General features: G+C 46.9%; 1 protein-coding gene across 1 annotated transcript; it reads left to right on the top strand.

Moving 5' to 3' along the window:
• The first annotated feature begins 1,644 nt into the window (after positions 1 to 1,644).
• Positions 1,645 to 9,099, top strand: Gzma (granzyme A). The gene is made up of 5 exons (XM_051183063.1): positions 1,645 to 1,714; positions 4,175 to 4,322; positions 6,089 to 6,230; positions 7,271 to 7,540; positions 8,874 to 9,099. Exons 1-5 carry the CDS (start codon positions 1,645 to 1,647, stop codon positions 9,033 to 9,035), a joined length of 792 nt encoding a protein of 263 aa, XP_051039020.1. The 3' UTR covers positions 9,036 to 9,099.
• The last annotated feature ends 2,057 nt before the right edge of the window (positions 9,100 to 11,156 follow it).

The raw sequence follows: 11,156 nt of genomic DNA, 5'->3' as shown, positions 1-11,156 counted from the left end.
CTCAGGTCCTCAGCAGGGTCCCTTCTAACATCACATGGCTTCTAAAGAAGAGCCCACTGGCTCTGAGGTCACCGGGGGTTAACTGTGGGGCCCTGTGGTTTAACACCAGACACCCTCGGGGAACCTACGGCTATGTGCCTCACTATCAAGACCACTTCCTCAGCTCAGACAGCTCAAGACTTTCTTCTAGAAACCAAGCCAGCACTGTTCTCCCAAGACTGGCTATGTGTTCTGTCTGTTTTAGGAAAGCAGCTTATCCCAGTGTTAGGACAAAATAACCTAACTTCTGCTTTCCTTCAGAAGTGAGGCAGGAGCGTCTGTCCATAAATCTTCCTCTGGACCTCCTCCTGTGTCTTCCTTATCAAGTCTGAGGACCCAGGAAAATAGCTCAAAAGGAATGCGTCTGGTGACCACATTTAGAACATTAAAAAAACAAAAAAAAAACTGTGTGTGTGTGTGTGTGTGTGTGTGTGTAGAGACCAGAGGTTGACACTGGGCTTCATCCTGAAGTACTTCCCATTATTCTTTGAGTCAGGGTCTCTCACTAAACCTGGAGCTTGCCAGTCCAGTTCTGGGAATACAGGCACACACTGTTACACCCAGGATGTTATGTACATTCTGGGGGTCCATACCCGAGTTCTCCTGTTTATGTGGCAAGGACTTGACCCACTGGTACACTGCCTGGCACCTAAAACTCTGATTTTTTTTCTTTTTTATATTCTGACTACACCCTCCCCATCCTCCTCTTCCAGTCCCCCCCCCCAATCATCTCCCTCCTCCAATCCCTCCTCTTCCACCTCCATCCAGGAAAGGGCAGGTCTCCTATGGGAATCAGTAAAACATGGGATATATCAAGTTACAGGAAGACTAAGCCTCTCCCCATGTATTAAGGCTGGGTGAGGAGAAGTAGGGTCCCAAAAGCCAGTAAAAGAGTCAGAGACAGCCCCTGTGCCCGCTGCTAGGAGTCCCACAAGAGGACCAAGCTACACAACCGCAGCGTAAACACACTGCCCAGGTCAGGCCCATGCAGGCTCTCCAGCTGTTCGTTTCCTCTCTGTGAGCCCCTATGCGCCCAGGTTGGCTGACTGTGTGAGCCTTCCTGGGATGTCCTCCTCCTCCTCCACGGGTTTCTGAACTCCAGCTAATGTTTGGCTGTGGGTCTCTGCATCTGCCTCCATCAGTTGCTGGATGACGCCTCTAGGATGACAATCTGGTCACAGGAGACCACCGCTTCAGGCTACTCACCCACTATTGCTAGGAGTCTAAGCTGGGGACTCCCCTGCGCCAGGCTTCCGCCTGACCCCAAAATTGCCTGTCCCCAGCAGCAGCCCGCCCAGCACTCTCCCCCAACCTGATCCATCATCTAAACCTCTGATTTTAAAGTTTCCAAAGAACTTCTGCTAACGGACATTGATGATAATATTGCTGGTGTTGAAATTATCCCGACTGAGTCAGAGACCGCGGCCCTCTCCACCTGGCAGCACTAATACCCTGTGATGAGAGATCACGGCCGCTCTCCTCTTTTTCAGTTTCGTTTTCCAACTCTGAAAGAGAAGAAAGGAGACCACATCCTTTGTACTCTCATATATAGGTGGAAAGAAACAAACACACAGTTCCCTGCACATTGATGTGGGCTTAGTCACAATGAAGAACTTCTGTGCTGCACGGGCGTCTTCTCTTATCACTGCCGTTTTTCTTCTGCTAATTCCTGAAGGTAAGACAGACTCGCATCGTTTCCAACACAGCCATAATGGAGCAGACTTTTGTGATGCTTTAACAACGGTGCCTATCCATAACTGATTCAATACCCAAAGCCTGGGAGCGGTTAGCATTACTTTTTGAATTGTATGTGTCTTAGAAAGAAAACTATATATATTTATTTGTAGTTTCCAAAAGTTAGCAAAAACCAACTGGTGATTGCTGTCATCCATAGCTTGAATGTTGCTTTAATAGACAATGAGAACAGGAGCAAGGAATGAGTGAGCCATTCTTGAGCTGGGGAATCAAGCTCTACCTTTTGAGAAAGGAAGCAGCGGGGACTTCAAATACTCCGTCCTTTCTTCCAATACTGCACAGGCTGCTCTGCAGAGCTCAGCTGAGTCTGAGCTGGAAGCAGATGCCAGTGGGGACTCGTAGGTGCTTCTTGCTGTTGCTTTTGGTGAGCGTTTCCCCAGCAAGTCTTCCAGACTCTGGGGAAGACCTGTGGCTGGCTGCAGTGTTTTCTCTGGGGCTGCTCCTTCCACGAGCACAGTAAGTTCGCTCCTGCCTGAGCCGTGCTCCCGCCCCTGGGAACACCATCGCTCCTCTCGCCCTGACTCCGGGAGAACAGCTTCTCATGGTCCTCCGTGCTCCTTGGAGAACCTCCTAGGAAGCTTGGTATGGGGTAAATGGCTGGTAAATACAGAGGCGGCCATGATTTCTCCCAGGACCCATAAGTGGTGGGCAGGAATTCCAAAAGAAGTTCTAGGCCAACCTTTATACCCAACAGCGAAAATGAATTTTAAAACAAGGTTGAAAGATGTCTGGGACCGAAAGTGGACCCGTGCCCAGCCCAGCCCAGCACATAGGCACTCAGTCGTGTCAAATCCCCCCCCCCCAGACGTTAGAGCAGGTTTTCTTTTCCTTTATAATTGCATTTTGCTGTTGTTGTGTGTGTTCTTCAAGTACAACCATAAAAGTAGCATTTTCTTTTTTCCTGTTACACTGTTTTCTGTGTTCAGGAGGAACTATGTGAACCCAGAAAGGAAAGATGCAGGAAAGCAAGCTGTGAAAATTCATAACTAGTCAGAATGATCTGGAAGACTTTTTAAACACATGGTCTGAACATCACAGAGCTCCTGCCTCATCGATCCTAAAATGGGGCAGGGGGCTTGCTAATTTAAAAGCTTCTGCCTGCTCTAACACTTACCACAAACCTTTCTCAGTGCAGTTAGTGGCAGGACCCGGCCTTATGCTTGGGCTAGCCTGTGCTCAGGCACAGAACTCTACAGAAGAGACTGTTCTCGAATTCATGGCCCACAGACACTCCTTTGTAGCCCAGCTCTGGAAGGGTCGCCCCAGGGAAACTTGGGATGTGGCCAAAATTCTTTTGGTTCTAGACAAGTCTATTTCTAGAGCCTGAAATTCTGCCTTCCCTCCTCCCTGACGGAAGGTGGGCCATGTGCCCTTTCCTGGCCTCTGACCCTCCTTAATCTGGTGGGAAGTCCCTGGCCTACCGCTGATACTTGTGAATTTGGCATTTAGTTTGACTTACTTGTGGAATAAGAAGTGTTGGTCCCTACTCAAGAAACCATAACTCTTGGCCAATGGTCAGGAGTATTTTAGGAGACTCGGAGAATATCTTGTGTAGAAGTTGAAGATCTGAAGGATGTCACAAGGATGCGGGGTCCTCTCCATTGTGTGCACGCTGTCTTTGTGACTGTGCCTCTCTATCGTCCAACGGTGTCTATCACTCTGGTCCGGCTCATGAAAGTTTTAATAAAGTGGCTTATCTACTTACAGCACCTCTACCCCTCTTCCTTCTACTCCTGATAGCTCATTTGGAAAGGGTTTTAACTAAACCATGTTTGGCCTGAGGACTGAAACACAACCTCAGTTGTGACCTGTGTTATTCTCTCTGCTTGTGAATGAGAGTGATGCTCTTAATACCCAAAATCTCACAATGACCAAAATCTTCACAGAGGGTCACAGAAACAAGGTGCTAACATCAATTTGTATGTTGTTTTTGCAAGTGTGGGGGGGGGACGGGCTTCTACAATCCATTCCTACCGGGCTCCTCCGATTAACACTCACCCAGAAGGGAGTAGGGGCACTCAGGGCTGCATTAGCTCCGTCAATTCCTCCAGCAACTCCTGATGGTATCGGCCACTGCACAGCTCTCTGCCCTTGGCAAAGCTTGAGCTCTGAAGCTACGGTTGCAACAGTTCCAGCAGAATGGTTCCTGGAACACCAGTGATGGGCTTCTGTGAATGTGACAGTAGGGACTTCTTGGGAACCCCAATGGGTCATGACAGGGTCAGACGCCCAAAGGTCTGCGTAGAGGAAAAGAGGAAGGTAAACAGAGGTAGTACCATTCTCTCCAAATGCAAAAGGCACGCCTTGTCGCAGAGTGCGGCTGTTTTGAGGAGCTATTTGGAGTGGGAACTGACCTGAGTTGCCTTTTTCTACTGGGCAGGTGGCTGTGTAAGAATCATTGGAGGAGAAACAGTGGTTCCTCACTCAAGACCTTACATGGTCTTACTTAAACTTGGCCAAAAGACCACCTGTGCTGGCGCTTTGATTGCAAAAGACTGGGTGCTGACTGCTGCCCATTGCAAAAGCCCGTAAGTTCTTGAGACTCGAGTTCTGTGGGAATATTCTAATGAGGAGAAATAATAAAAATGAAAACACTACACCTCACTAATACATTGGGAAGTCACTAGTATTTCCACAGGCGCGTGAAGTCCTTAGCCAGTCACACTGATCTGAAAGGAAGGTAAGCCCAGAATTGTCGCAAGGAGCCAGTCAGTGAGGAATACAGACTCTGTAAGCTCTGTCTGAAGGTCCCCACAAGGAAAACATAAAATAAAAAGCAGAGATCACAGTCTCGGAGGGCAGAGGGAGGCGGACGTGGATCTGGGAGGAAGTGGGGGAGGAACAGGGTTGACTGCCATCAAAATACATCGTATCGACGCTTTTTTAAGGAAAGGAAAGATAGTAAATGGGTCCGTTAAGTGGAAATAACATCACTTTGGCAAGCATATAAAGCGAGGCGCACTAGTGAGAATTAACAAGCTAGCAAACTGGGTAAAGCAAAAGCAGCAGTGGGCCGCCAGACTCCTCCCTATGTGTCATCACACAGCGCCCACGTCTTCCGTTTCTCTAGAGCTAAGTCCATTCGCTGTGTGAAGTCCATGTGGAGGAGGAATCCCCACCCTTCTCTGCCAAGCGGCCTCTTTCATCTGTCACCATGATGACAATCCCCAGTACCTGTGCTCCTGACACAATGCCACATGGACCACATACGTTCCATCTAACTGAAGCTGACTAAAATTACAAATTCGCTCCTTTGGCCATGCACCAAAGTCCTAGTCCCTATCTGTGCCTCGTGCTTTTGGGACCATGAAATTTACAGAACATAGTATTATCAAAGCGTGTTCTGGAATGTAAAGCTATGATGTCTTATGTGAGACCAGCCTCAACCGGAACAATGGAGAAAAGGCCCCCTGAGTATTGCTCATTTTGTGTTGTTTTGTGTTGTGAATGACAAGAGCTATAAGTATGACCACACTGGGAAACATCTGCACCCTGTGTGGCATGCCCATAGGATCCCTTGCTAAGCCTTCTGTTTCTGGAAGCTTTCCCGCCTGAGTTTGTTTGCTTACAAAGGGATCTGCTAGGAACTGCTTTCCTGCCTCTGGGTCTCCTGGGAGCTTTGCTTTACAGGGATTTGCAGCCTAGTTGTCTACCACAGCTAATCGGGGAAAGAAAAGAGTGGAAACAAAACCCAAGATCTGGGTTATCTTGTTATAAATATGCTGTTGGAGATGACAAGTGTGATGACTCCGATGTCATCTGTCCCCTCAAACGTTCATTTGCTGGAAGTTTGGTCCCATGGTAACCACACCGAGAAGTGGTTGAGACCTTTAAGAGACAGATCATGGGTAAAAGTGGGCTTTGGAGTTGGCAGTCGCTGTGAAGGGTATCTTGCTGTAAATCTGGCCACTCCCTTGCTTCCTCTGTCCCTCAGCTGATCCCTTTCGTGAACCCTCATCCTTCCTCTTCTGCACCATGAGCTGCCACTGTCCCAAGTCCCTCGTGAGAAAGAAGCCCAACAGACGCGGTGCCTTGCTCTTGAACTCCAAAAAGCTGTGAGCCCAAGGAAATACTTTATAATACATCGCCCTGGAGAGTTTGTTAAGTCTACATAAATCTAAGACAATAATGATAACGGATTCGTATATACCATATCCCTCAAGGCAGGCATATTCTTTCAAGCTACAAAATTTCTCCAAAAGCAACATTTACATCAATGGCATAATGAAACTGTTCGACACATATCATGACCAGATCCTGATTTAACCAACAACTAGTATGGTATCTATTACAGGAGAAAGGGTTCTCAGGTCATTCTTGGAGCTCACTCAATAGACAAGGATGAGCCAGAAAAACAGATATTATCCATTAAGAAAGCATTTCCCTACCCATGCTTTGACCAGTATACACACGAAGGTGATCTGCAGCTTTTACAGGTACGTAACTTTGATGGTCTCTTTCCCTTTCAGTAACAGAACTTCTAAAAAATATCACCACTTACATGAAAGTATGTTTCTAGTCCCCCACCTGGCACAAATAAGGAAACCCCACAGGGATAGGTAAGAAGTTCAAACATTAACATTCATTGTAGTTGGCATTTTCACTGGGCTCCCAAATAGAGAGATTTATTATTCGTTATGAATGCTCAGCCTTAACTTGGGCTTCTCCCACTAGCTCTTTAACTTAATTTAAACTATTTCTATTCATCTGTTTTGCCTCAGGGCTTTTCGCTTTTCTTTCATTCTGTTTGCCCTACTTTGCTGTTTACTCCGTGGCTGGCTGGCTGGCCTCGGCATCTCCCCGGCAACTCCCCGGCATCTCCCCGGCATCTCCCAGGCATCTCCCGGGCACATCCCCGGCATCTCCCGGGCACCTCCCGGCGCCTCCCCGGCATCTCCCGGGCATCTCCCTGGCATCTCCCTGGCATCTCCCCGGCATCTCCAGGGCATCTCCCCGGCATCTCCCCGGCATCTCCAGGGCATCTCCCGGGCACCTCCCCGGCATCTCCAGGGCATCTCCCGGGCCCCTCCCCGGCACCTCCCCAGCATCATCTCCCTGGCATCTCCCCGGCACCTCCCCGGCATCTCCTGGCGCCTCCCCGGCGTCTCCAGGGCATCTCCCGGGGCCCTCTCCGGCGTCTCCCCGGCATCTCCCCGGCATCATCTCCCTGGCATCTCCCTGGCGCCTCTTTTTCTTTCTTTTCCCAAGCCTAAATTCTTCCTCCAACCTACTCTCCTGCCCAGAAGTTCCCTCACAATTGGCCATTCAGCTTCTGATTAGACCACTTAGGTGTCTTAGGCAGGCAAGGGGAAACAGCAATACATCTTTATATAGTTAAACAAATGCAACACATCTTTGCATAGTTAAACAAATATTCCACAACATAAATAAATGCAACACACCTTTATATAGTTAAACCAATGTACCAAATCAATTAATCTCATGCTCTTAACTATTTATGTTTGTTTTCCAACAGTTAAACAAAAAAGCAACCATTAACAAAAATGTGGCTATCCTTGCCCTGCCTAAAAAGGGGCACGATGTAAAACCAGGAACCAGATGCCAGGTTGCAGGATGGGGGAAATTTCAGAATAACTCACCTTTGTCTCCTACTCTGAGAGAAGTCAACATTACTGTCATAGACAGAAAAATCTGCAATGATGAAAAACACTATAATCTTAATCCTGTAATTGGACTAAACATGATTTGTGCGGGAAACCTCCGTGGTGGAAAGGACGCATGCCAAGTAAGTGAGACAAGATGGAGTGTGTTAGCTACTGGAGCAAGGCACGTGGGTGCAGATGGTGTGGCGTTGTGCTTGGTCACGTGGGAGCATTGGCTTCTACAGTTTCCAGCTGTGCTTGTTTGCTGGCCTGTTTGTTGAAACAGGAAGTCTCACTATGTAGGTCTGGCTGTCCTGGAACTCACTACTTAGATGATGCTGGACTGGAACTCAACAGAGATCCGCCTGCCTCCGTCTCCCTAGTGCTGGGATTAAAGGCCTGCACCACTATGCCCAGCCTTCTACTGTGCTTTCTGAAATTTGGTGAGATCTAAGTGAATAAAATAACATACTGGGCTCCAAAGAGTTGGTAAAAGTAAGACTCCACTGCTGGGAAAGGACTTTGGGCCACCTACTACATTGACTTTGTTCCCTATATTAAAAACAAAACAAAGAAACAAAACTCTTAGAAGGAATGGTGTGGTATTTCTCAGTTTTCACTGAGATTTATAGATACAAACAAGCTACATACAGTTACAAAGAGTTCCTGGACAGACTTAAATCTTTCCCACTTCAACACAACCCAAAAAGTTCACCTGACTTTGCTGTGGACATGTTTGAAATGCCAGTCATTCCCAAGCCTGGCTGGGGACCTGGGACTAGATCCCGTAGCTTCTTAGCACACTGAGCAAAGTAAACTGTCTCAGGCATGACCCTCTCATCAGAGAATGTGTCCCCAAAAACATGAGGGACAGGGCCTGACTAAAGACAGGAATTAAAAAGAATGCTTTCAAACCCTCAGTTCTTGCCTTTCCCAGAGCCTCCTGAGGTGAGGGTGGTGAGTCTATCATCAGGGAAGTCAGACAAACTATCTCTTCAGGACCAGCATTGGCTAAATGCCAAGAAGAAATGGCATCTGAGCTGAATTTGCTCAGGGAGAGAGTATACCTCAGCATTCTCACACGATCCATTACGTCATACAGATATAAAACCAACCTTTCCCTGAAAGGGGGACTTTGATTTCCTTCCTTCGGGGAAATAGTTATTGCGAGAGGAGCCGAGATCACAGCAGTTACTTTCCCTAAATATAGTGTCTGTGTGCGCCTGTTTCACTCCATGCTGAAAAGATGACCAAGAGGGATGGCTTTCTGGAAAAGGGAAACCCATCTTAAAATTAGTGGCTGAAATATATAATATAGCTTTCATTGATCTATAAATATTAAAATATTGCTAAGCGTCTTGATGTTTTAAGCAGCGATTTTCAGTGAATTCTGGGCTGATCTTCACACTAAATGTTACAGAACTTCTTCATAACCCATAATGATCTCACCTCATCCCACCCCTCTCCTTCCCCCAGGGAGATTCTGGAAGCCCTCTGCTGTGTGATGGCATTTTCCGAGGCATCACAGCTTTTGGCCTGAATGGGAAGTGTGGAGATCCCCGGGGACCTGGAATCTATACTTCTCTCTCAAAGAAGCATCTCACGTGGGTAACTGCAACCATGAAGGGCACAGTTTAGATGTGTGAGTTTCATTTTATCTGCTGTCATGTCTACATCTAATCGCAAATAAAATCAACTGAATGACCGCACAGGTTTCTCTCTTGTAATGTTCTTGGGCCAATCTCCATGAGCACAACCAAGAGTCAGAAGGCATAGATAACTCAGGAGGGAGATCAGAGAGCCAGGGCCACAAGTGTCCTGCATGTGTCCCAGGGCAGGGGACTTTCTCCCTGGACAATCACTTCACGCTCAGCAGATCTCTCTGGCAGCAAGCGTAGTGAAGGGCTCAGGCAGTGTGAACGCCCTGGAGTGTAGGAGTGAAGAGGAAAGCCTAGCTCCCAGTGTTACAACTCCACTGCATTATTCTCAGTTTTATATATGCGAGAGCTGAGGGGCAGACAGCAGAGATGACTCAACGGAGTTGCGCTAGGCAGGCGTGCTTTGCCTCCTGGCCTTTGGACCAGGATGAAACACAACATCAAAGGCTGAGTAGAATAGAAACTCGAGTTCTAGGCGGTGCAAATGCTGTCCCTGGCCAGCCAAGAAAAGGACGGTACAGAAGTCATTCCCTGGTGGCTTTCATTTTAGCCTTGGATCATCTAGGTCATCTCTTGGCTCCCCTTGGCCGTGAGTCTGGGTTGATGTCACCAACATGGTGGTCATGGTGATTGTCATGCCTTCATAGGGATAGAGTAAGGAATTGTGATCAAAACATTTTCCTGGAAAAAAAAAAAAAAAAAGCCTCATGTTTGCTCAGCGCTTTTAATTTAGTGGACAGCCATCATCCCAGTGGCCATTTTGAGATTGGGTTATGGGAGCAAATTCCTCCAACATTAGAAATGTTTACACGTGTGTATGTAATTATGCATATACGTATATACACATACATAAACAATTCTTGTCCAATCCAAAACCATACACTGAGAGTCAGCTCTTGACACCAACAAAGAAGGAAAACTCAGGTTGGTTAACACTAGTGACAGGGTTTCAGGGACAGTTGCTCACCAGACTCACGGACCTGTGTACGGCCACCACTGCCCAGGACACACCCTAGAGAGTGCAACCCTCACATTAGCACCCCAATAAAGCTGATAACACCCAAGGATCAGGCTCCCTGAACTACAAAATGAAATTTCCATTAGAGAAATTCTGGGATGATGTTTTTGACATGTCATAATCTTTAATATGGAGTTAGAACTTTAATGATAATAAATAGACTATTCTCTACTGAATTCCAATTTTTGAAGCCAGGACATTTATTTTATGACTGATTGAAGCCCTCAACATGATCTGGATGCTACCCTCTTGGGTTTAGGCACTGTTCCTTCACGGAATCTGTGGGAATCTTTGATAGACAGATTTTAGGTGCCTCATCTGCCCAGTCCTGGTAGTGTTTCCTCCAGTTACACTTCCTCCTGTGCTTGGCAGGGCAGCCATATTTGCCACAGGTCGACTTCTGAAGGTGGTAGGCCTAGAGCCACAGTGGTGGCTCGTGTCCATCTTATTGTGACACTTCCTAAATTACAACGTCCCTTTTACCTTCTTGCCTCTGCTGCCAAGGCCAATGATATCGGAAAGCATGCATTCCATTCTTAAAATTGTTGACTCGAACACCTCACGCATTTCTAGTTAAAACACAAATGTGCCTTTCTTCCTGGAAAAGTCACTGGTGTCTATTGAAGAGAAACCTGTTTATATTTTATAACTTAGCAATTCCACTCTTGAGTATATACCAAACTGGTGGATATCTGCCCAGTAATGTCAGTAATATACATACCAGATTAATTACTAACACACAAAGCTGTGAACAACATAAATAGCCACTTACAGTAAGATAAACAAGTTTACATTCATACGGTAACATATATAGCAGTGAGGATGGCACCGTAGTCTCATGAACACACACTTATTGCACAAGTCCACCCATCAGGAGGTAGGCGCAAGTAGAAACCAGTCCATCGTGACATAAGTCGTGATGCGGAGGCTGCTCTCTGACAATACCCACAGATATCCTCTTAGGGGACCACGACTGTTCTTATCTTAATCTGGATTGACCTTACTGTTACCTATTCATGACCTAAGAAATTTATCCAGCTATCCACTAAGGACTTCTATACGTGAAGCTTTATATTACAAAAT

The sequence above is a fragment of the Phodopus roborovskii genome, unplaced genomic scaffold, assembly GCF_943737965.1.
Source record: "Phodopus roborovskii unplaced genomic scaffold, PHOROB, whole genome shotgun sequence".
NCBI classification, from domain to species: domain Eukaryota; kingdom Metazoa; phylum Chordata; class Mammalia; order Rodentia; family Cricetidae; genus Phodopus; species Phodopus roborovskii.
Note: the sequence above shows the minus strand (reverse complement) of the source record. Positions and strands in the feature narration are given on the sequence as shown.

Coding starts and splice junctions, on each gene's coding strand:
- Gzma (XM_051183063.1), top strand. CDS start 1,645: ATGAAGAACTTCTGTGCTGCACGGGCGTCTTCTCTTATCACTGCCGTT. Junction 1,715..4,174: donor TCTTCTGCTAATTCCTGAAG/GTAAGACAGACT, acceptor TCTACTGGGCAG/GTGGCTGTGTAAGAATCATT. Junction 4,323..6,088: donor GCTGCCCATTGCAAAAGCCC/GTAAGTTCTTGA, acceptor TATCTATTACAG/GAGAAAGGGTTCTCAGGTCA.